The 26,311-nt window shown below is 40.2% G+C and overlaps 1 protein-coding gene across 49 annotated transcripts in view; it reads left to right on the top strand.

The window, feature by feature from the left end:
• The window catches only part of SLMAP (sarcolemma associated protein), an 89,374-nt gene extending 65,559 nt beyond the window's left edge, over positions 1 to 23,815 (top strand). For 26 of the 49 annotated variants that reach the window (XM_086846739.1, XM_086846760.1, XM_086846735.1 and 23 more), the window contains 5 exons: positions 3,425 to 3,745; positions 4,512 to 4,629; positions 4,943 to 5,114; positions 6,278 to 6,412; positions 10,959 to 12,901. In XM_086846739.1, the coding sequence (XP_086702865.1) occupies positions 3,425 to 3,745; positions 4,512 to 4,629; positions 4,943 to 5,114; positions 6,278 to 6,412; positions 10,959 to 11,048 (836 nt within the window). In that variant the 3' untranslated portion in view covers positions 11,049 to 12,901. Of the gene's footprint in view, positions 1 to 3,424; positions 3,746 to 4,511; positions 4,630 to 4,942; positions 5,115 to 6,277; positions 6,413 to 9,846; positions 9,937 to 10,958; positions 12,902 to 23,008 lie in introns of those variants that run through there. The other 23 variants (XM_086846764.1, XM_086846730.1, XM_086846750.1 and 20 more) reach the window with 3 other exon arrangements.
• The last annotated feature ends 2,496 nt before the right edge of the window (positions 23,816 to 26,311 follow it).

The raw sequence follows: 26,311 nt of genomic DNA, 5'->3' as shown, positions 1-26,311 counted from the left end.
CGTCCATGCCTTTTGGAAAGTTGATATAATCAATCATGCTCTTTTCAGCCCAAAATGGATACAGAAGGATGTAATCCCATGATTTACATAACTTGAGTCACATGTTCTGTATCACGTTAACTTCTCATCCATGCACGTGAGTGAGCTTGTTGATCAAGAGTCTGACAGTCTGTCCAGCCTTAAGGTCGAAAAAGGTTATATTATGTGGTAGTTCCCTTAGAGCAAGCATTAGTTTGAAGAGCTACTCAGCCTGATTATTGCCAAACTCAGGAGCTTCATCCCTTGGGATCTTTGTCAGAATACCATTTGTTTTGGACCCAGAAGTATCTGGAAGGCAGATGGGCAGACAGGCAGGTGGACTGACAGTCCTGACTTTCTTAAGAAGTCAAAATAGCCCTAGAAAATTATTTTCTGGGCAGTTTGTTGGATAATGTGGTACTTGTCATACACTAGTTACACTGCAAATCTTCTGTAATAGCTCTGTTTTATGTGACTGTCAGCAAAGAATCTTTACATTTTCTGCTGCTGCTTTTGTAAGAAGGAGACGCTTACAGAATGCTCATCTTCAGAACAAAAGGAACAATTTAATTTTGAGTGTTATCTAGCTAATAATGAAAATTCTCCAAGCAGTAAGTGCTGTAACAAAAATTAGGAAATATTTGATAGTTAATTCTGTGCAAAAAAAAAAAATTTTTTTCCTCCTCCTAAGAAGAGAGAATGAAAGTAGAAACTTGACAGAGCCAAACTTAATTGCGGGATTCGTCTTCTTAATTCAGTACTTTTTTTTTTTCTGGACTATTCTCAAGAGAGGTCTTGCTGATGTTTTCTCCTCTCTCTCTTGTAGTTCAAAATGTTCTGATGTTCACTGTATGCTTTGCTGCTTCCCAAACTTTTAGGGTGTGACACATCTCACAGTTTGGGAAAAGTTGTCAGGATTCTCCCTTGGCAGCCCCTGTGAACTGCAGGGGAGAAAAAAAAAAAAATCTGGCAGCTTCATGAACATTTCTAGAAGTATTTTCAGGGAATCAATGTTTTAGGCCAGCCAGTGTTGTTGGCTTGGTTTGTGATAGAGAAGGTGCCAGAGAAACAACTGAGGTCGTGTCTCTACATGTCAGGTTCATTAGATGAACACATAGGTAGAGCAAGGAAATTCAAATAACTTGTTGCTCCTTATTTAAAAAAATGGAAGAAGCAAAGCATTCCATTTAGATGAGGTAATGGCTTACATAAACAAGAGATGTAATGGAAGTTTTCTAATTGTCCTCTCAAATTATATCCAATGCTTCAGAAACCATTCCCATATTGTTAGTAGTAATTTTCCCTGTGTAAGTTTATTTCTACAACTCAACCAGACTTAGAATCTGTGTGTCTTTGGATTTTCAGTCCAAGACTCTGCTTGTTTTCAGGCATGAACATCTAAAGAGAGAGTTGTTCATCAACAACATGCACAGGATAAAAACCCACATTTCTTTGAAATGCTGCCAACACCAAGAAGCAGGAGTTTACCTTGGCTTGCTGAAGAAAATACTATCAGGAAGATATGATTTGTATTGCTTTGCTCAGGCACCTGCTGTATTAGCAAGTTGTAATTCTTTGTGTTAAGGCGTGTTATCTTCTAATGTAAGGATACATGGAAAGGCAATTGTTGATGCATCATGTGTTGTCTTACTATCAGGTTCTTCTCATCCACTGCTTCATTTTCTTTCTGTTAGTGTAAGCCTGTAGAAATTATTTTCAAATGAGGTTGTAGTAAGTATAATTTTGCTTATATATATTTAAAAATCCATCATGCTTCAGAAGTTTTTTTTATGGAACAGAGAGACTGTTTAATCTTACATGAATTGTCATGAAATTCATTTACTATTTTCTATAATAACTCTTAAGTATTACAATATATAATAACTACCATATTTTTTCACATTATGTCTTTTTCCTTCAATGTGGGGAATTGGGTAATTCATCAGTTCTTTAGTGTATTTAGTGTACAGGCTGGAGCCTGTTTAGAGGAGGGCACAGAAAAGGTGACCTTTTCTTCTTCATTGCACATCAACTAAGTTGCATCAACAAAGTTTCTAGGTTGTACTAGTATATGAATTCTTTCTCTATTGCTGCATATGTAGCTACTGAAAAACATCAAGTATAATTGTCATGGAGGTGCGAGTTTCTTTTGAGTAGCTCTGATGCTTTACCAGTTTACAGCAAGACTCACTCACATTCTTCCTATCATGTTCTATAATGGATTGAGATGACAAAAATAAATACAAGTAACCTAGGAAAGTTATTCAGCCTTGGTTATCCTCTCCATGCTTTTTGCTCTCCTTGTTTTGGTTCTTTGGCTCTTTAGTTCTGAAACATACAACTTTAAATGTAATGACCCTGTAATGACCCTCTACAGTATCTGACATTAGGTTTTCAAGTGCTTGTAAGAAGTCTACCTTTTTTTCTCAAAGTTTTTGCCTTCTTCTTAATTAATTTAATAATTTCTTTTTTGTATATTGAAATAAGTGATTTACATATTTAATTTAAAAAATGAAATAGAACAACAGCAAATTAAACACTTTGCTCCTGTCAGTATTATAACTGCAGTTCTCTTGGTCTTTCAAACTTCCCTTTCCTCTGTACTGCAGGGTTTTTTTTAACTGTTTGCACTGGTTTCTACTTGTGTATGTCTTTATGAAAAATGGTGCTCAGAGCTGTCTTTACTAATGAAAGGATTTTTGATGGGAATCATTTTTAAGGTTTTCTTCATGCAGAAATGTCAAGTAGCTTTGTGTATATGTGACTGATGCACATTTACAGTAAGCTGTAAATGCTAAAGGACCTTCTTCTAGCTTAGTATACATGATGCAGCTGTGCCTTTCAATTTAAAATTCATCTTGTGCTTTTAAAAATGCTTTTTGCAAAGAAATAAAATGTATTTCCTCTACTGCATGTTAAGAACAGAGTGGAAATTATTCTGTGTCTCAAATATTTATAGACATCACAAGTTAACTGCTGAACAGGCAAACATTTCCAGTGTAGCTTTGCAAATGTTTGGCTTGTGACAGAAGTTTTCTTGCTTTTCCTCTTGTCCCTGAAATCCCCAATGTCCTTGTCCTCTAATACTTGTTTTGTTTACAGTGATGCTGGATCTAAATCTCGTTTTCAGATTTTGGAAAGTTGCTTTGGTATCACACACAAGGCACAGCCTTGTCTAAGAAAGCTTTGTCCAGGCATAATTTCCATTTCTTTTTGACTCTCTGTATTATATGGCCCACATACTTGCCTCTTTAAGGGTACAGCATTTCACAGGATAAATTTTTTTTTTTTTTTCAATTGCATTAGGCTTCTTTAGTCCTGTTAAGTATCAAGGTGTTGAGAAAGGTTTTTAGGTTTTTTGTAAATGCAGTTTGAAAAAATATTAACATGCATGTCTGCTTTCCAGCTCAGTTGCGAAGGTTACAAGAAGAAATTGAGAATCTTCGCAAGGAAAAAGAGAATGAAATTTCAACCACTCGAAATGAGCTAGTCAGTGCTCAAAATGAGATTGTGTCACTTCAAAAAGTAGCAGAAAAAGCAGCATCAGAAAGAGACACAGATATTTCTACATTGCAAACGGAGCTGCAAACGGTGCGAACGGAGCTTGAGCGGTGGAGGAAAGATGCCTCAGATTATGAAAAAGAAATTGTCAATCTGCAAGCCAGTTTTCAGCTCAGGTGCCAGCAATGTGAGGAGCAGCAGAAGGAAGAGGCCACTCGCCTGAAAGGTACTTGTTCAAAAGGATGTCACAGAGCATGGCTACCAGAGCATCCTGCTCACTGTGGTGAATGCCAGTTACTCAAATCATTCCATCCTTTGGTAGTCATTTACTCTGTGTGTGTACCAAGGCTTGTGGTGTTAGAAAACACGTTTTGCATGCTTCATTAAACAATTATTATCAGTTATGGCTAAATTAATTTGGTTACTCTTTGATATCAGTAGACCAAGTGTGATTCCACTTAGAAAAGATGGAAAACTTTTACAGTTTGAGGGATTCATACTGACACAAAAATTTCCAAGAAGATTTTTGTAACTTCTCTGTAATTTCAGCCCATTAAGGGGAGCTCCTGAATTTTTAATTCTACCAAAGTTTCACCAAAGCTTATTGCTTCAAACATTCTTTCCTTGTAACAGACGCATGGTATCTAGTGATTCTCTTGCTATTTTCAAGCCTTGGAAATTATTTTCTTCAAATTTGCTTTTCTAGCACTGTCTAAAATACTAGAGTTGATCCATTGAAAGATTGTTTTCTACTTCTTCTTTGTACCTTAGAAAAAGCTTTAATGAAAAAAGTGACTTGCCTGTCACTGGGTCATAAACCTCATAACAGTAGAAGATACTTTAACGTTTTACAGGTGCTCATGAGAGAATTCATGTGACAAGTATATTTGAGATTTGTGCGTGATGCCAGCTTTTCCTCCATTTATTAGCTGGTGTTCCTTGAAGCAGTCCTGAAATAATTTTACTTAATTGAATTAACTTATTAACTGTAGGTGAACTTGAAAAGTTGAAGGCAGAGTGGATTGCCCTGGAAGCTGAATGTGTTAAACTGAGGAAGGAAAATACTTCACTTACATCTGAACTTCAGCGACAAGAGAAGGAGCTTTCTAGGTAAGGGCACAGTGGTTTGTCTAGGAGGTATCACAGCAGCTGAAGAGTTTTGGTGGTGGTGGTTTTTCCTCTCAAAAGAGATACTGAGTGTTAATCATACACAGCAAGTTGTAGACATATGTTTAAAAGCAATACCATGGACAGCCTTTTGTGTCAGCACCCTGTATCAGGAGACATATTGGCCTGTACTTCTGTGATTCCTCTAAGCTGATATTTACATTTCAAAAACAATGTATTAAGCTTTCAAGGGTGAAAAGTGCCTGTTTATGTAAATTTAAAATGTGTAAGGAATCAATTGGGTTTTGTTTTTCAGCTCGCAGAAACAGAGTTTAGCACTGACCAGCGATATAAGTGTTCTTGAAATGTCTCGAAAGGAACTTGAAAATCAGATGGGATCTTTGAGAGAAAAACATCAACGGGATGCAGCCAGTCTGAAAACTCAACTCAGTGAAGCTGAGAGTCAAGCAAAAGATTTTCAGAAAGAGGTAACATGAAATATTTGCATTTTGCAAGAAAGTAGTGCCCAGTGACTGACCTTTTTAAACTAAAAGAAAAGGGAAAGTTTTCTAGTAAAGAATTTTTTTCATATGTGTATTGCAAGCAATTTAAATGCTAACTAAGTAAATATAAACTGGGAGTGAAATCTAAAAAGGAAGACTTCAGGTAAATACATGTATTCTTTGAGAACTTCACTTACATGCATTACTGTAGTGAATTTACTTTTAAGATGTTCAGACAGGTAAATCATTATTCAGTCTTCATGAACAGCATGGTCCAGGGTTTCTTTATCTGTTATGAGTCAAAGTTCATTCTTTTTTTAGTCTAATCTTCCCAGTTAGATTTGAACTGTTTTATTTGGCAATGGGACTACACATTCTTTACAAAGATCTCCTTTTATCTTAGTGGATTTGTAAGTGCATAAGGAGGAGCCAGCATTCTGAGCATGTATTTAATCTGCCTGGCCTCTAAAGATTATGTCTGGAAGAAGGCCATAGTCTCCAACGTTTACTTGCTTCCTCTTATGGGTGTTTTGAATGTTTCCCCAGTTATTGTTCTTAGTTTTTTTGCAGTCCTTTTGTTTGCTCTGTGGTTAATTCATCCATGTCACATTCCTTACAATTCCCAGAATCTGAAAATCCCAGTTGTCTTAATCTCTGTTTTGTAATCAGATCATATTTGTAAAGATGCCTCATCTAAATCTGTGGTGAGTGCCAGTACTGAAAGTCATTAGTTCTGTCCTTACTAAGCCCAGTCAGGAGGACTGCTAGAATAGAAAAAATGGAATGTGGGTTTGAAAAAGGGAAAGCTACCCATTCTGTAGGAACATGTCACATTCCCAGTACTGTTTGTACTTGACACACACTGAGGATTATGGCATGACAGTAACAAGGCTCAATGTTTTTAAGATTAATTAAGGCTTTGCATTTACTTTGTATTTCCTTGGGTTTAGTAGTCCCAGCCCTGCCAAACTGGGCAAAAAAAATTAATTTAGAAAAAAAGGAAATCTAAATTCTACCCTGCTTTTATGAAGAGTGCACTGATGCAAGGCAAGTTAGCGTAGGCAGATGACAGAAAAGGGAGCTGTGTGCTCAGCAGATGTCAGCATGTGCATTCAGGGGTCCACAGATTGTTCTCTCTTTGTCTTTAGTATGAAAGAACACAGACTGTGCTCTCCGAGCTGAAGGCAAAGTATGAGGTGGCTGAACAACAAAACCAGTCACTCACGGAAGAGCTCAAACAATGTAAAGAAAACCTGAAGCTGCTACAAGAAAAAGGAAACAATGTAAGTCTGTACCAAATGTGTGGGGAAGTCAGGTTATGACACTGGCAGTCCTGTTGATTGAAGGAATATGGAAGAGTCAAATAGAAAAGGATGGACTTTAAAATAAAAGCTGTGTACCATATTATGCAAAATTCCATTCTGGTCCTACCTGTGCAGATTTGCAGATCATTACACTGTTACAATTACACACGAAAGTTAAATTTACAGTTGCTTGACAGTTTTAAGTATGTCCTCAGATACCTGCTCTCTTGAAAACATGTGGCTTAAATATTAGTGAACCAGAACCAAGTAAAATTTTCTGATTTCAAAAAATGATACAGGAGTAAAAGCTGACAAACCTGTATCCAGATGAACTGAGAAAACCTTTTCAAGCTACTCTCATTTCATTAGTATTTATTGCAATGGATGTTCCCTCCTTACTCTTGCTTATGCTTCTTAACCATGGTTATTTCTGATGGGCTCATGCTTTAAACAGTACAGTTGAACTGTCCTTTCTATTCACTAATGCAAACAGTATTTTTGATTTTTCAATTTATTTGAGAGGTTTTATCATTAGAACTGGGTTCCCAGCTAGGGACAACTTTTTATTTCACTGAGATTCTGAAATCTTCCAAACCTTAAGGGTACGGCAGACACATTATAAGGTGGTCATAGCCTTACTTTAGCTCCCTTGCTACCCTGGGAGGGCTGGTTTTGTCTTCCTGTTCTGTGGTCAGTGCAGGGTGAACAGCTCCTGTAATGCACAGTACAAAACAGGAGGATAATGAGTGCTCTGTAACAGACTTCAGCAAACTGTTTCCCTAGCTACAAAGAAAGTTTTATGGATCCCATCCTCTAAATCAGTTGGCTGCTGGATGCCTAAAGTTTATATTAATAACCTTGCCATAATCAATTCTTGAATATAAACCTTGAACATCATGGAGCTGTCAAAGATGTAAAGAATTCAAAGCCTTTCACACTTTTTTCAGCCATATTTTCAGGAATATAATTTCATAATTCTCTTGGAACTTGATTCTTGCTTAGAATTTTTGTGCAGTGCTCAGATAATGCTGAGTTACTTGACTCACTTAAAGTCAAAACCAACCAGACTAAAACCTCACCCCATTTTTATAGAAGAGATCATACTGAATAAATAATTGTGAATGTGAGATTTTCTGCTCTGTTAAAAACATTAACCTCAGAATCAAAATGATCAGTGGAAAAGGGGGATAGTAAAGGGTCAAAATACTGTGAAGGAAATTGGAGCACCTGATGAAAGTGAAAAAACTAAAAGGAAATTTTAGGGAGAATTAGAGGTGAGTATTAAAATGAAAGCAGAAACCACAGCAATTGCCAAAATCTGCTTGCAGAAGAGGAGTTAATTGTGACAGTTGAAACCTGGAGGTCAGGGTGTGATGAAGAGCATCCTCCATATAAGGGCAAACTCACTGCTCACCGAACATTACTCACAGTTAGTAATGTAAAACATATCCATCTTGGGGATTGTTTCAAACATCATGGATACTGGGCTGAGTTCCAAGGTCAAATTTTTCAAGTACCATTGCCCCCTTATGCTGGAATCATTATCTGCTACTCCATTTCTGAGGACAGAAGGCGACTTCCCACTGTGGGATTTGTTCCTTTTTGCAGCCCATCTGTGTCTGAGTTTACATATCTTCATATTCTAATAAAAGATGCACAATTTTGTTGAAGCACTTAGTTAAATGCTCCTTGACAATAGGGAGATTTGTTATGTATTGATAAGTTTGTGAGGGGAAACTCTAATCATTTGGAGGTGATCTCATTGAATGTGATGAATATTTATCATTGGTTTCATTTGCCAAGAATGTGTATAACTTACCAAAAAGAAAATCTATAGAATTGTTCAGTGAACCAACAAATGTTAGACTAGGCTTCTGTATTCCATTTGGGATATAATTTAAATATTAAGTTTTAAATTTAAGTTTTACTTTTAAAAAAGATTGCAGTATTGTGTTTTTGAAGTGCTTAGCGGTGTGGTGAAACACTTGTGTTTGCATGCTTGTAGTCACTGGTTACTTCCTGACGTGCTTTACACAACAGATTTAATGATGTGAATGGTTTGAGATCATCAACTGCTCTGGTTGATTTAAACCTCTGGCACTTTCTTGAGCACTGCTGTGATTATTTCTGCCAACAGGCTTTCTGTGGGAAGGTGGCACTGTGATTCGTGGCACCTGTGTCACAAAAATAATCTTGCATGAAAACATCTTCAATAGTTACACATAATTTTTCTGTTCAGTATTTGACTTGATTGAAAACAATTTAATTGAACAAGACTGGAATACATTCTAATATTCCTGTGTTTTGAACCATATTGGAGGTTCTATGAATAAGTGATTCCTACAAATTCATAACAGGATGAGGTTTTACTTACTAATCACACTGTTTTAGAAAAGTTAAGCATGAATTTATCATTTGTTTATTTATTTGACTGAACAAAATCAAGGTAGCTTCAGCACAAACAGTTTTAAAAATATTTGGCATGGTTTGACCTTAACCTCTGTGTGTCTTTGTGTGTGCACAAATATATAGAGTAGGACACAGAGAAAGCAGATGTCTTCCAAGGACAGCTTAAAAATCATGTAGGTCCATCTTTGCTTTTAATCTTTCATATCACAGATAGAGGCTGTTCCATCCAGAATGTGCAGTAGTTTCCATGAATAGAACATAGCAGAGCAGAAGTGTGGATGGTTCTGAGGAGGCCATAAGCTGGATGAACCCTGCAGTCTGGCCAGCTGCAGCATTTGATCAATTTTCAGAATTGCATTTGGTCACAAGGCTGCTGACCTGGAAGAGATGCTGAGCTTCGTGGCATCTCTGATAGAAATGTGCTTCTCTGCTTTTTAATAATTGGGTATGGATTGTACAGTCATGTTACAATCTCACAGAAATGTCTGAACTACTGGGTTTACCTGTGGACATAGCTGTAATTGTTTCACTAATGGAGGAAAAAAGATTGTTTTTCCGGAGGCTGGTGATGGAAAATGGAAAAGGCTAACTCGCAAGGAATGAAGAAATAGCTGAAAAATCCAGTATTTGATGTGAGTCTTTCTCTCAAGGAATCCAAATAGGATTTCCTCCTATGTAGAAAAACTAAAACCAACTATAAATAAGATACAGGCAAATCAGTTTAACATTCATATTGTTTTCAAGTGCTAAATTCCAAGTTGTGAGAAGAGGTTTCTTGGAACATTTTCTGCTTACTTCCCTTAATTTTCAAACATCCATGTTCATTTGAGTAGAATGGTGTACTAACTTTGTATACCAGATTAGATAATGCTGTAATGTGTTAGATGTCTTTAATACATTTCAATTAAAACAAAACTTACTGACTTATTTTCCCCTCTCTAAATCATCTTTACATGATTGATTTATAGCACAAAGTGATTTTTAATATCCCTTCCCTTCTTTAGCCTTCCATATTACAACCCGTCCCAGCCGTATTCATCGGCCTAATCCTGGCTTTCCTGTATTGGTGTTACGGCCCATTGTGGTAGCGAAAGGTACAAGCACTACTGTTCAGTCAATGTATGTTTGTCCCTCTCACCTGTTTGTGCCATTTCTGTATCAAATACTGCATGGTGAAATGCTCACAGGTATTCCTTTACCTGAAGCAAACCCTTCATTTAATATGCCATTCTGTTGACACTGACAAGCTGAGCAATCCACTAATCATTTAACATCTCTGTGATTTCTTTGATTCTAACAATTAATTTTGTTCTAACTGGTGCTTGAACGTGCCTCTTCTAACTCGGTCTCAGTTTGTCTTCAGCAAATGGGCTGCCTTTTGCACAATGCTGCGATGCTAGGGCTTGTAAGAAAACTTAATTGCTTAATTAACTGTGAAAAATGAAGAGTTTGCCTCTAATAATAAAATTCAACAAGCTTTGGTTCCTGTCTATGGACTAAGAAATTCCTCTCTGACTCTAAACATTTTAATTTTTCTCACTATTACTGATGGAAAGATGGAAAAAAAAAGACAAGAAATAGGTGGTTGGTTTGTATCCTGAACTCTCAGCTTGCATTTTCTCTTGTCTCTCAGTGTGTCCTCCTCTTAAAATGCCATTGTTGTCATGCAATGTTGTGAGAGTCTGTTAAAAATGGTGTTGTTAGGATCTGCTACAAACGAAGTCACAGATCTGGATTTAAACGGTGAAAAGTTAAGGATGTGCATAAACCTCTGTCTAGCCTTGACTTGGCATGAGCGATGCTTTAAACATCTCAAGCCTTTGCACGTTCAGTGGCAGATTTCTGTGAGGTGTGTACAGTAACAAAGCTGGAAATACGGAGCTGCCAAAACTCCTCCAGACGATCCTCAGTCACGAAGAGGTGTGGAGTTCCCTGTGCTGGAGGAAGGTGGTTTGCTGTGGTGCTCCAAGTCAGGACTAGCCTGCAGCAGGGCTCGCGGGTGACATTGTAGTGATGCCTATCAACAGGTACTCAGGACTTGCAGGAACCATGAGGTAAACTGATTAGTATGAATTAGAACAAATATGATATTGATTTCTTTTTTCTCTCCACACAGAGACAATGGCCTTGGATGCCTGTGATGGCAGCTTTGGTTGCTGTAACAGCCGTGGTGCTGTACCCAGGCCTAACCAGAGCTTCTCCATGAGAACTGTTGTTGAATCCATACACCGTCCTCCCTTTAGAAGCTGGCAACATTCATATACTGAGGGAAAACAGATTAATTCTCTTCCTTTTTACCTCTTAATACAGCACAGCTCTGCGTGAGAACAGCAGTAGGGTCATTTGCTTTAAACTGTATAAAATGTATCTGTCTATAAAGAGGGAATAAAATTGTGATTCATCATACTGTGAGCAATATTTTTGCTTACAACTTCATGCAAGTTTTAAATTAGTATGTTTGGATTCTGAATACTATAATGGTGGCCTAAAGCAGGCTTCTTGGTACCAAATTGTGCTAATGGCTAGGGTTGTGGACACTGACTTTAGAATCTGATTGCTAGACTTAAGAGGAAGATACTGATTTGGACATCCAAGCCAAGTAACCTTGCAGATACTTGGGAAACAGATGCAGTGTGCTCAGTGCCTTTCAGTATGATCTATTTTTTTTTAAACTAGCGTGTCATTTTACTTGCTGTTAGTCACTGAGCTGTTGGGAACAAGACTTAAGAAAATTTCTCTTACCACGCCTTTCGAAGGAAGCATATTTTTCTTTCATAAGGATTGCTTTATTAATGGGTTTTGGGAATAAAAATAATTCATGTCCAGCCTTAAAGAGATAGAGATACTGATGGTGAAGACCAGCCTAAAGTATTTAGTGTGCGCGTGTGCGAGTGTAAGCCTGTGTGTGTTCTTGAGTGAACTAAGGTGTTTCTGGGAGCAAGTACTTGGTCATTTGATGGACATAGTGCAGTGATTCAACTTACGTTAACTTTAGTTTGAATGTAATTTATTAAATTTCATATATTTAAAGAGATATGTTCTTTAAAAGTATGAATACCTTCTCACATATCACATGTATCAGTTTATTTTTTCAGTCATTTGATACTTTCTGACTTGAGCTGGAGAAGCTCTTTAGAATAAGCTTTTGTGGACGTAACTTTATTACGAGAACTGTTACAGTACGTCTGTGATCAGCTGAGAAAGTCTAGATACATAAAATACTACAAAATTAGAATCATATACCTGATGAAGTATTGTCAGGTGAAGATGATTTTAATTTGGTAGTAAAATTTTGTGGCTCCTTATCACATGGCTGTAAGTATGATGCAGTGGTCCCCATTACAAAGTTTATTTTCCTTATCTAAGTACTATAACTATTGCTATTTGCTGACTTTTGGTGGGAATCACTGTAGTTAGTGCTGAATTAAATGTAGACCGTAGTTGTCTTGTTCAGCTCAACAGTTCTGTCAAAAAAGTTTATTAAAGACGTAAATAATTTTTTTAAGAATGGTAAAGTAAAATGACTCTGCTAAAGGAAACTTCAAAATAGGGAGGTAATCTCAGCAATTCAATTGGCTTTAAAGAATGTTATGGCAATCGACAGATAGTTTCAATATTTAAATAGAAATTTAGTATATAATTTACTTTGTGAGGTTTTAAGGGTCATTGTCCTTTAATTAAAGGGTTCTATCTTAAGTTACATGGGATTTGCTAATGGGAGGATTATTAGTTGGAGAAAATAGTCCACAAGTGACTTGTAGGAAATAACTATTGTCATTTAGTTCATTCATTTCATCCTTTTCATCCTTTTCAGTTGCAGGAAGCCACCCAACCACAGAACACTCGTATGCCAGTGGTACTTAGTACCTCTTGTATATAGGTTATTGCAAATATTGTTCTGAAATGCTTAACTTCAGAATTACATTTTTTTAAGTAATTAATTGTTTTAAATCTATTTTGTAAAGATATAAAAATACAATAGAATTTCTGGAGTACAGATTAAACTATTTGCACTAACACACGTGATGTGCATGATTTAATAAAATAATACTCTCCCTATGCATGTTTGAGTTGAATGTCATTTGAAAACAAGAGATTCATGCTAAGTTTCTTTTGCACTAGATATTGCCACAGTTACTAGGCACAATGTCTGCAGCATGTACAGTAAGAGCAAAAGACTTTTTTTTTTTTTTTTTTTTTTTTACCTTTTATTTCACATTTGCACTGGTTTAAGTTTTGGTCTAGCTGATCCCTCTGTGGTTTTCAGAAGGAAGTGGGGGTAGGAGGGAGTCATTGAAGGCTTGGGAACTTATTGCCATGGAGGAGGAAAAGGTGTTCTGAGCTGCAGGGTGGATGTGCCCATGGCAGGGGTGGTGACACGGGAGGAGCAGTGGCTGCAGGTCCTGGGCAATAGAGGAAAGCCCTGCTGGGGGAAGGGAGCCTGATGCTGCCTGCTCACCTTTTTAGTATCTCTAACTCCCTCTTTGTCCCTCTTTCAGCTACTGTTTCTTTTGCAGTGGATTCCCTTCCCTCCTCCCTGCTGGTAGCATGTCCAGTTGGTGTGAGCAGGTGGAGCCTGGCAGAGCCAGGGGTCCCTCCCCACTGGCAGCAGGGAAGGTGCCAGGTTCCCTAGGGACAGCTGGGGAAGCCCTGCACCACAGCAGTTCTGCCTGGGGCCTAATTTTGTCCTTGTGTTAAAGACAAATGTTGTGTTTTCAGAATCTTTAGTGCATCAGAGAGCTGCAGTTTGAGGCCCAACATGGTTGTATTAAAGGAGAAATACTTCTAATTCCATTATGTGCATGTATGCATATTTATATTATATACACAGGTGCATAGTACACATTGCATGGGGGTTTGTGCTTACAAGTATACCCGTGGTTCCCTAATACAGTGCCTTTTCCAGGACTTCTTGACATGTGCATGTTCAAAATGATGAGGAATGAGCTAAAATGCACAGTTCACTCTTGCGTTGTGAGAATCCCTGGAGAAGAGTTGGGTAACTGGGAAGCTGCTGTTCTTCAGTGCTTCAATACTAAAACACCAAGTGGAGTTATTTTGCAAGGACTCCTTGCACAAACCTTTCTGGTTTTTTTATTGCTTTTTTTTAAATGGTAAATCTGTGTGCTCTTCTACATTCATATTTAGGTTCTTTCTTTTGTAAGGCTTGATTAGCTAAGCCTTGGAGTTACTATACCGAGCAGCTTTTCACATGCGTGAGATGCTCCACTTGTAAAACAAGTCATCTGAGCTTGCACTGAAGTTTCAGGTTTTAAAAAGATTCCTCATAGTAGCAAAGTTAGAGAGTTTGTTTTATCAGTTGCTAGTTCAATTTGGAAGATACAGTATAAATCTTAGACTATCTGAACACTTCTTCAGGTTTGTACTGGTGTCTTGAGGGAGGCACCTTTTTTAAATTCTGAAAGAATTTACCTACATGGGGACTACAATAGCAGGCCTTTTATTTAAAAATATAAATATGTGAAAAATATAGTGTGATTTCCTGTTTCTTGTAGCTGAATTAAATGCGTTCTTCCAGAGTCTTTGCCTCATCCTTTCTGCAGAATGTCTGGATTTTTTGGTGCTAAATGGAGAATTGTGAGCCTGCACAATATATATTGCAAAAGTTCTCATAAAACAGAATTAGTATCAGATGACTGATAGCTGAAGCAAAGGTAATCAATCACCTGCATGTGTATTTGTGGGTTATATCCCTATGTTATTTTTCTAATCAAGTCTTCTGAGTATGTTACCTGTTCCAGATTTGTGTGCTTTATGTAAGATTTTGAATGTCTCCTGCCTTAATCCATAGGGTTCTGCCACTTGCAAGAATCATTTCTTCAGCTTGAATCTTCTCCATGAAAAATCCACTGCTGAATTCATTCCACCAGCAGCATCTGAGTGCTTTAAAACACCAGGTCACCACTATGGCTTTTGGGAAGCCTCTGTCCTTTGCACTGGCTCTGCAAGTGGGGCTGGCTGGATTTCACCAGAGGCCTTTTCTTCCCTCTGGCTGTTCATCCACCATTAGTGTTTCATTAGCAACTGTCTCAAAATTTTGAGTCTCCATTAATAATAGCAATTGATCATATAACAGAATTAGAAGCCATATTCCTTCCTTCTCTCTTGCATATACCTCTGTGTCTGTTTGAAGGGTGATTGCTTCCTGCAAACAGCTGCATTGAATTCCTCAGATCCAGTAGATTTTTTTCATCCCAGTCCCTCTTTGCACATGCTTATCAACACAGAATTCCTCTTTCTTCTCTGGTGGGGAATTAGGCTGCAGTATAGGGGATTATTTTCTGGGCTTCCTGGGTTTTTACTTTGTACCAGCTTGTTGAAAGTGAGCAGAGGTTTGTCCAACAGAGCCAAGTTCTTCTGCTTGGAAGAGAGGGGCTGCACCCATTCCTGCTTAAAAGCTGGGTGCTACCAGTGTCCAACTAAAGGCTCCCAGCAGAAGAAGTTAATCAGCAGTTGAAACACAGGTTTTGATGGGAAGGGACATTACAGGCTCAAGTTCCCATTTGTAAAGGTAAGGGGAACTCATCTGATCACTAATCTGAATATCGTAAGTCATAAAACTTCAGTCTGATTTCATCAGCAGCAGTAGAACATCAAAAAGTTCAGCATTTGTTAGAAAAAAAAGAATTCTTGCTTTAAGAACTTCAGAAAAAGGATCAGTTGCCTGTGTAGATAAGGTACGTGAGCATCTACTGTTCTCTCAAAAAAAGACCCCAAACCAATCCCCAACCCTCTGCTTGAGTTCATCTTCCTTTGGCTTCCAAAAATTGAGCTGCAGTACGTCTCTCTTGGAGGATGTTCTTTTGCTGCAAATGTTGTCCTGATCCAGGGATTTGACATACCATGATCATACCTTCCAGTCTTACTTTATATGAATGGATTGAATTTTTAAATTTTTTTCTTCATCCCTCTAGTTTTTGTTGTCAGCTTTTTAAACAATTTTTAATTTTCCAAATGTTCTCTTTTGAAGAGTAGATGCCAGAATAGAACATGTCCTTACAGCTACTACCTATTAACATCATATGAAGAGACAATAAGCTTTATATCCTGCTCTGGTATTCTTATTAGATTGTCTACCAGAACTTTTTTTTGGGGATTCACTTGACTTCCAACTTCTAGATTTTAACCTTGTCAATCAAATCACTGTACTCCTCATATCACCCCAGTATGAGGTGCACCCTGTGGTATCTGACTTTGCAATATTGTCTGGTGAAAACCACTGTGGGCAGCAGGCCCAAGCAGCAGCCTGTTCCCATGACTGTTCAGCACAGCATTGACAGGGTTTCTTTTCCCTTCAGGTTTTATAGGGATTGCTCCTGAAGCTTTATTCTTGACTATTGATCATACACTGTTGAACAGTACTGAGAGAAAAACTGATCCATGAAGCACAGTAGGGAAAATATTCATAGAATAATTCCTTCACTTAGTTTTTACAAACTGACAGCTGTTCTGTAACCTGCATTATTAGTTACAGTGATAGATAGTGGTGTAGCAGTCTTTTATTGGAATGTCATAACTTACAGAAGTCTTGGTTTAATAACACTAATAAACTCATTTTTTAAAAAAAAACTTTGAAAAGGGAAATTTTATTTTCTAAATGCTTTGACAGGTATGAAATATTTTACATTCTTGAATTTTTTGCTGATTGCTTCCCATAGATTTTTCTATGATTTGCTTACATTTTAGAGTGAAGCAAAGCCAGTCCTTTTCCCAGGATCAGACATTTACTCTCTTCCCTCAGCCCCCAGCATGTTGTTTGCACATTACTGACACTGCCCTCTCCAAGCATTTCAAATTCAAGGTTGTTCATGTGACTGAGTTTCTCGGTGTGCTCAGTGAGCATCATTCCAGAGCTGGTTGTGCCTCAGCTCCGAGGCACCGAGGGATGTGGATGTGTGTCCGTGCTGTTCTGGGATTGCGCTTGCATGTGGTGGATCAGGACATGGTCACGGGTGTTTAGCAGCCATGAGAGTGAGAGTGAAGGTGTAATTGAGATTCTTGGGTAAATGGTTCTCAGCTGTGGGAATGGAGATGTTGGCAGGGAGAGGTAATTCCTGTGTTATGTCAGGTGAGACATTGAAAATGCCAATGTACTGCCAAAGCGTGTCATCCCTTCATCGTGTCTGATGAACAAATCCAAAGCCTGGGTTAAATAAAAGCAATGTTTTATTACCTGACCGTTATTAGTCAGTAAATTGAGACAAAAGAGTGAAGTCATCCATTCATTCTGTTCTGTTGGAATAAAATGTAACCAAAAGCTTACCTGTATTTGTTTCAGTACCCATTGTTGGGACATGGATTTTTTTTTTTTTTAGGAACACCGCACACACACTATGAGTGGTAAAGTACCGCCTTCAGTATGGAATGAATTTGCTATTTTAATCTTTTCATGCTAGATCATTTATGAAGTTTATATTCTATTTATATTTCTTGTAAGGAGTTCTTGCTCTGGAAAATAATTTTATTGAGTATGTCATCAGTTTTGATGTGACAAAACTACTTGTCTTGAATACAGTGGCTCTTACTTTAAAAATGTTCCAAATATGCAATATGTCTTTTGGGATGAATAAATGGTAAAAATTACGAGAATAAATTTACATCACAACAGAAAGCTGATTTGTATTGTACATAGTCTTTCATTCAGCCTAACTCCAAATTTCAGCACTCTACAACTTCTGAACCTGCTACACTCTGCTTTACTGCGTTAGAAGACAAGTTACTAACTAATGAATTGATTAAAACTGATTTCAGTATTAGAATTTATTTACCTGTTTACTTTGTGCAAATGGAATTTGCAGCCACATGACCTTCCCTCCTGTGTGTGACATGGTAAAGCTGGGCTCCAACAGGTCTGAACCCAGGGAGAGAAGGGCTGGAGCACAGGATAGGAATGCAGCCTTGGTTTGTGCAAGAGTTACATGGGTTTAGTGGTGAGACATCCTCAGGGGATCAGTCACAGATCGTCCTTTAACAAGACCAACAATCCTACAGTCTTTTATCTCCACTGTAAATCAGAGGGAATTCTGGAGCTCTATTTCAGTGCTGACTCAAGAGAAGGACATTGAATGAGTCACTCACATAGTTTTCAGCAAGTTTGAGGAAGGAAAGTCTCCTCCCTGTTTGGAGACTGTGTGGTTTGGATCCACCCCAGGGTGCAGTTTAGGTACACATCGTTTCACTCTAGGCAAGCAATAAGTCCTAAGTGTTAGACCCAGATAGTTTGTCTCTTCTATTTTTCAGTTTAAAAAGTTAAAGTCAGAGTTAGCATTAAAATATTCTTCCAGATGCAGTAGATGGTTGGAGGGGAAGGAAGCCTAAAAAGGTGATAAATATATGTGCTGCTCTTCACGGGACATTGCTGGTAGTGCTTAGTGTGTTACAAGTTTGACGGGAATTCCTGTCTCCCAACACCAGCACAGAGTGCTCTTCCTTAGACCCTGAATGATTTTATTTCCTAGTAATGCTACAGGTAAAAGGTGGTGATAGAGTTCACTCCTTTTAAAGGTTCAGTGTCAATATTCCAGGCTCAATAGGTGTGATATTCAAGGCGTTTGGTGTTTCTTTTGTAAGTGTAGCAGCCACAGCTGACTGGCAGCTTTTCTTTTGCAAAACCTGACTGGAATTCAACTGTAGTTGGCCATTGTGAGACATTTATTGTTCTTTCTTTTTCCACTTCATAATTAATGCAGTGGCACATAAGCAAAGACATAGCCTGTGGCAACTTCACGGTCATTTTTTAATTGCACTTCCAGCCTTGGGTTGGCCAGCTGTTGGTGTGCCTGTGCTACATGTTGCAGCAATAGTACATCCTTCCCCTGCAGACTTCTCTGAACTGTAATTATTTGGAAAAGTTGTGTCCCAGCCAATAATAAATTATTAACAAGCTCCCTTATCATTACTTTACATGATTGCCTTTGCAGGAAGTGAGGGTGTACCTTAGCACATCCATGTACCTCTTCAGGACGATGTTTAGTAGATAAATGCCAAAAAAATTTTGGTGTCTTATATGGTGTGTCTCGTTTGAAATGTAGAGAGTGGTAAAAAGTTATTTACCCCACACTGATGTTTCTTCCGGTAATTGAAAAACAAATACTGGAATAATTCCATCTGAATGAGCACTTCTGGGATGTTTCTTTGGTGAGAGCTGAATTGCTTTGTCGGATGTGTAGGATGTTGCATCTGCTTGGAATGTGAGTCTGTGAGACGTCCCTGCTACTGAATGACTGCCTTAGATGGGCAGGGAAACGTATCAGGGAAATCTTTGTTGTAAAGTTTGTCAGGATGGAAGATGAGCCACAGCATTGGTAATTCTCAATTGAGGCACCTCAGTTCTGCTCATGTGCATGTGGACTCATTAACAGTGGTGTTCATTTGGTTCATTTAATGTAAGTTGTTTCCAGTTCTCATGAAATACATTTCACTGGAGATTATTCAAACATGGTAAGTTTTCAATTGTAAAATAGAGAACAATAATTGCTTGTTTAGTCATATTCTGCAGCTGTGTGGTTTAATGTTTTAATTTCTTGGACTTAAGCAAGACCTCAGTGCAACCCTGCTAGCTCAGACACTTCATCAGAAAACTGCTGTATTATTCTTTAGATTTTGAGCACATTTTGGAGTTCTTCAGTCCTTTTGGTTGTGAAGATACTCTCAAAATACCAAGTTCTGTGTGATGTGAAGGTTGTTTCCTGCAGCCTCTGAAGTGCAAGCTTGGGAAGCAGTGGGTTTGTCCTGATGAGTATGGCCATAGGTGTCCATGGCCCAGGTGTGAGAGCCATCCCCACTTGAGGAGAAAGCGGATGATGACTCAGGGCAGAGTCACATCCTGTTAGCTGGCTGGGGACACCACCACTCCACTCTTCCTGCTTCTCACTGATGAAAGCTGAGAAGCCATAAAAAGAAGCCCTTTTAAGTGTGAGAAGGGCCAGTCCTTCAGCCATCTGTGGCTGTTCAAATCTTGCCTGCAGGTATCTCACCTGCTCAAAAGCAGCTCTGGCTCAGCCCTGTGTTTATGGAGGTCTCGAGGTCAGTGGCTGGTGGCTGCAGACCCAGGCACACACCAGCCTTGCCTCCCTGCAGCTGAGAGCTGCTTTCCTCTGCAGTCCCAGGCTGGGGTGGTTTGCTGTGATGTGGGTTCTGCTCTACAGGTGATTACAGCTGCTCCAGCGTCTGCCAGTGCCCAGAGTGGCAGAGAGCAGAACCCCAGCAGCTGGCAGTACCCATCTGAGAAGGCTGTGAATGCACATCAGTGAAAAACATTGTCTGGCTCTTGCATCTCAGCGTGCTGTGGTCTGCCTTGTGGGGTTGGCTTTCAGCTGGAGTCTGGTGTATATGTGAACATATAGGATTTAGGTTGGATATAGGGAATAAATTGTTCCCTGTGAGGGTGGTAAGGCCCTGGTACAGGTTCTCCAGAAAAGCTGTGGATGTCCCATCCCTGGAAGTATTTTGGATGCGGCTTTGAGCAACCTGGTCTATTGGGAGGTGTCCCTACCCCATGGCAGGGGGTTGAAATGAAATTATCTTTATGGTCCCTTTCAGTCCAAACTGTGCAATGATTTTGGGACAGATCAGCTCAGCTGTTCAGAGCAGGTGCCAGTTACACCAAGGCTGTGGGTTTGATCCCTGTATGGATCATTCAGGAGTTGGACTCCATGATCCTTGTGGGTCCCTTCCAACTCAGAATATTCTGTGATTAAGTGTATTTATCCAGTTTCTGTTTTACAGTGCACATTCAGTGGATGAGCAAAGCTGTGTTTGCTTGGCTTCCTGAATCAAATGATCATGGAACAGGCACAAACTGGTGTAGCACAGCTTGAAACTCCACTTATCTATACATTCTGTTTTAATGGGATGAAGCTTTGTGCTCCTCAATGCAGTTTTAATGGGATAGAGGTTTAGATAAAGGTATTTTAAGCTTTTAAAATTCTGTGTATTAGAAAGGAGTTGTGATTCATGGTATGTACTGTGTGCACAAATCTCTGCTGAGACATCTTAATTTGAAAGAGGGTGTTTAAAACCTTTCCCAAACATATTGGCTGCCTCCCAGTAACTTTTAAACTGGCATTGAAGCTGGAGAGGATTTTTTCTTTTGTTTCTCTGCTGCATTACTTAATGCATGCAAAACTGACTCATTTGATCAAGGAGCTTCTACTAACAGCTTGAGATGTCAAATCACAAATTTCAAATACATTTCAAAACATGTTTTGTGATGAAGGATACTTCCCCTACAGCCTTCTTGAGGGTGTCCTTGCTGGTAGTTGCTGCTTCTGTTTTTCCTCAAATATGTCAGGGTGGTTTTGCTGAAATAAATTATTTGTCACCCTCAGTACACAAAAGCCCTGGTAGCTGTGTTGTCTCTGAGCTCCCCAGCAGCCCTGTGCTGGATGTTTGGTTGTTTTGGTTTCCTGGACAATAAACCAGCGTCCTGGGGAGCCTGACCTGGTCTGTATCACCATGAGGGGTGGCAGGAGCCTGCAGGAGGAAGCTCCAGGTGTCTTGAGAGGAAGGAAATGAGGGGAAAACAGCATGTTTTGGGGAACATTCCCACACAATGCAAGGGAGAGGCATGGGGTAGGGGGCACATCAGGAAGGGAAGGGTCAAATTGGTCTGGGAAAGATGTTCCTGGGTTTTACCACAGAGGGAAAAAGTACTTTTCCAGCCTCTGGAAAGAGCATTCCCATCCTCTGCTGCTGTCTGCTGCCTGCCTGAGCCGGTGTGGTTGGTGGTGGAGAGCCCCAGCTGCTGCCCGGGGCAGGGGGAGCTGCCCTGTGTGACCTCGGGAGCAGCGAGAGGGAAGGTGCTGGTTCATGTTGAATGCACTGTGCAAGAGAGGGGCCTCACAGGCAATATCTGCCTTCCTGCCCTACGCCTGAACCTCATGGGAAGCCTGCTCCATTCTTATCCCCTTCCTGGCATTGACCCCTGGGTCCGCTGTGACCTGAGGCTTCCTGTCACCCGTGCAGGGCCAGTACCTTCCACCATCACGTAAGAGCCAGGTCCACGGGCTTCCCTTGCCCTGAATGCAGAAGATTTCTCCTGCCTTTTACAACAGAGAGGTGACCTGGAGCTGTGTTTGCAGCATTAAGCAAGTGAACAATAAAATAGTTGCCAGGGGATTTTAACTGGAGATGCCCTTCCAGTCACTAAGGTGTCCAGGAAGCAAAGTCTCTGGTCTGGGCAGTCACAGCTGCTGGAAACATGGTGGGATGGGATTTGGTGGAGGTCACGTTGCAGAAAGCAGCTGGGTACGCTGCCACTGCACAGTGGGGGCACAGTGCCACTGCAGGGGGCAGAGCCCCTGGTGAAAGCATCTCTGCTGGCCCAAGTGCCAGGGTTTGTGTAGGGCACAGTGGAGGGTGCACCTGAGCCTGGCTGCATCAGGAGAAGGTAAGAGCTGGGAACATCTTTTCTGCTGTAGCAAGAATGATGTTGGTGCCAGTACATCCCCTGCGTGGTCTGAGTCCTGCCTTGGCTAAACTGTGTTCTGTGAGTGAGATGCCTTTGGTGCATCTGTTGCCTCATTCGTTGCCTCATCCACAGAGCTTGGCTTGAGCCATCCCTATGGCTGAGACAAAGATCCTTTTAAAGCTTAAAAGAATCTTTGTTCTAGTTTTGTTTTGTCTAATTCTCACTTGTATATGGTAATGTACATAATATATATGGAAAAAATTATCTTCACTTAAATGTTTCTTTCTCTGTACACACGCCAGTGGAAAATGCTTCATTGATACTACTACAATCCTGCAGACCCAGACAATGCAATTCTCAATACTGTTTCAATCTACATTTACTGACAAATAAAATAGTTTGTTAATTTTACCAGAAGCAGATGTCAACTTTCTAGACTCAAAGCAAAAAAACCCACAAACCAACAAAACCCCTAAAACAAAAGGAAAAAACCCTTTAGACTCAGTGTGTGGCCTAAATGCAACCGTCCCTATGCCTGTGCTGCTAATTGGGCCCTGCCTGTCGCCCTCATTAGCCCTTGGGCTTTTGGGCACTGCTGAGAAGGAACAGCCCCATTACAGGGCATTGGAAGAGTTGTTACATGATGTCTCTCTGTGAGAAGAAAAATTCAGTTCACACCCTGTAAATCCAAACTATAAGGTAAAAATAATCCCTTTCTATTCTCTCCTAAACAGAACTGCTCCTGGAAAGCAGAAACAAACCCTAGTAATTGCTCTATGTCCCTGGAGTCCTTAACAGAGCATCTGCAGACATGACAGGAACAAGACCTGCTCCGGGATCCCTGCAGTTTTCCACAATGGCAGAGATCAGTTCATGCGTTACTGTTTCAGTGCTCTGTGTGTGCTCAGTGCTGTGACATTACAAAGAAGATGACTTTATTTTCCTGCTTCAAGGAGGTTGAAATCTTAACATCCTGAACATATGGAAGGAGAGTTTTCTCTGACTGTCAAAAATCTCATAAAATGTAAGCTGGGGGGAGAGGGGAGGCCACGTGCATGCTCAATGTTCAAGAAAAAGCTATTTGTGCTCAGTGTAATGACAATATTTTTCAGTTGCAACTCTCCTGTGCAGAAGTTTAATCTCCCTGCTGTGGACAGAGTGAAAGCAATGAGAGCTACATCACTTTTAACATGGCCATATTTCTAAGAACAGAAGGAATCTGTGTCAAGTATGTGATTTGGGTCACTTTTTGCACCTTTTCTTGTCTGTGCTTCTATTTATGCCCTGGCCAGTTCTTACACTCCCCAAGCTTGTAAGAAAGTAGACATGGTTAATAACTTTAAGAGGAAAGAGACTGGTTTCCTACATCTGATCTGAGCACCACAGCCTTTATTTATATAAACAGTGACATCATCTTCTATTGCAGAATGGGAACCCTAAACAGTTAAAGGAGAGCAAATTTTAGGAAGTGTCCTTATGAGACAAGTGTGATTGATTTTCAAGTGTGTTTATTTAAGAAAGATGCTGTATCCTGAATCAGATAAGTTCTGTGAATCTGACTTTACTCCAATTCAAACTGCAAAAATTTATCACTTTTTTTTTCCTTTTAAACTGTGTAAAAATTGGTGCTTGCAGCCTCCTGGGGAGTGTGAAGAGCAGCAGAGCTGGCTTTTTTGTCCACTTTCAGTTTCTGCCAGAAATCTGCTTTTGCACTCCTCCAAAAGCCTTTTGTAAGTGGCGCCTGACCCATCCAGTGATGGGAACAGCTGCCTTGTTCCCGGGATTCAGTGTTACTCATCCAGGGGATGGTGTTCAGGTCATTGCTGAGCTGCCAGTAAAGCCCTCAGTTTCCTACTGGGGGAGGGTTGCTGATGTCTATTAGAAAATATCACCACAGCCATGTCCAGTCCCTTCTCCATCACACAGCGTGGAGGAAACGTGCATCCTTTTTGGCCAGAGCTGAAAAAGCAAAACCATACACCACAGTATGGCTGAGTCACTGCCAAGGGTGAACATCTGCTCTACAGCTTGTCATTCAGCCCTTAAAGATGTCCTGTGAGCAGCCAAGAGCACTGGCCTGGCTGGGTTCTTGCACTTATTTTGTACCTGAATGGGTGCACTCTCTCCAAAGGGGATGGTTGCAGATTGGCACGCTCCACCTCTGTGCCAGCAACACATGGACCTGCCTGCTGGAGAGAGAATACCCTGGTTTTTGCTCACTTGGATTTTCTGTGCCATATTTACTGTAAAGCATTGCTCCTGTAGTGAATTACCGTGAGGAAAGCAGATGAGAGCTCCCCATTTCCTAGCAGCTGCCTTGTGGCAGGGACATGTCTCTGTGCCTCTTGTTGCTGTCAGGAAGTGACTCCATCTGTGCTGGTCAGGCAGGGACAGAAGGCTGAAAGTTCTTTGGGTTGACTTGTTTGTTTGTTTAAAAATTAACAAGTGTTTAGAAAGCATTAGTGATTGTTTCCAGTGAGTTTGCTTTCAAACCTGGCCTCATGCCATAGGAAAGGCTGGGTTAAGTGCCATTGGACACTGGCAGGTGCCACAGCTCAGCGTCCTCCAGCTGTGCCCTGAACCAGAGAACCTTCTGTCCTCTTTGGATTGTTTCCTCCGTGAATGAAGGCAAATGTTCCATTATACGAGGGGCAGAACAGCATTTCCCCAGCCTTCCTTGTGTGCCATTCCAGCTGGTGCCATTTTTCTTTGGATTTAAGCCAGGGCTGTCTCAGCAAACTTTTGGGTCAGATTCCTGGTTTCTCTCATTCTGTAGTTGCCTTTTCCTGTTGCTGCCAGGCTCTCAGCTGGAGCTGGGGAAGCACTCATGGACCTGCCCATGTGGAGGGCTCCAGTGCTGCTGAGCTGGTTTGGGGGAGGTCACCAGCTTGCTTCTGAAGGCTTCTGCCAGGTTTCACTTGCTCCAGTGCCTGAGTTTCACACTTGGACCTGAGGAAGATCACATCTGAAGGTGTTCTGTCTTTCTGACTCGCTGTGGGAGGGGTAACTCCCTGATGGCACTTTGTGCTTTGATCTGAGCTTACCCAGTGTCTTCACCCTTATCTCAAAACAGCAGCTTTATGAAAGCAGGTGAACCCAGCTGCTGTGAGGGCAGAAGTGAGATGGTTTGGGGCATCTCACAAACACACACTGGTTCCTCACTGCAGTAGAATTACAGCAGTGCCCCAAACAGATCCTCAGTGTGCCTCTCACTGGTGTGGTTCTGCCCAGGCTAAGGGCTGGTGTCCTGGCTGACATGTATGGCAAGAAGAAGTTTTCATTCCTCCTGCTTCCAGGAAGGTGAGGATTTGGACCAGTTTTGGAGAAGCTGATCCTCGTGTGGAGAAGATTTTGGGTGTCACCATCATGTGACAATTCTCAGGAGTATCCTTAAGATACCATTTATCCAGAAGATTTGCTGTGCCTGGTAACTGTAGGGATGTGTGTTTCTTCCCTGGTCTTACTAAGATCCTGGTGAGCCATCTGGAAATTTCATCCTATGATTATTCCAGGATCTGGAAGACCTTTTGTAACTACTAATCCCAGAAACAGATTTTTCCTTCATCCTGTCTGTCAACACAGCCTTTAACTTATTTTTATGGGCTTCAGCACATGTTTGAAGCATCGCTGCCTTAGGATACAATTTATTTTTTCCAGACTATCTCAGTGCTCCTTATATCTACTTATAGCACTTTGAGGAAAGGCTGTTTTGGGGGTATTTATTAGGATCTTCTGTCCTTCAAAATTTGACATATCTCTATTTGCACACCTAGAACAGGAATCAGTGTGACTTAGCATGCCATGAGCATGAGCTCCTAGGAAATTATGCTTTGAATTGACACCTATTTTTCTGGAAAAAAAAAAAAAGAGTAATGTAAGTAATTGCATTTAATTAGTAAGACGTGATAAATATGTCATTAAAAAATATTGATCCAATTAAAGCAAGGGGGGGGGGTAAAGCAAAAAGACTAATCTAAGATAATGGGATAATCTAAGATAACTGGTGCCATGCTAGATTCCTGATATTTTGTCCCTTC

The sequence above is a fragment of the Cyanistes caeruleus genome, chromosome 11, assembly GCF_971803275.1.
Source record: "Cyanistes caeruleus chromosome 11, bCyaCae1.hap1.1, whole genome shotgun sequence".
In the NCBI taxonomy this organism is placed as follows: Eukaryota; Metazoa; Chordata; class Aves; order Passeriformes; family Paridae; genus Cyanistes; species Cyanistes caeruleus.
This window is presented reverse-complemented; position numbering and strand designations above follow the sequence as displayed.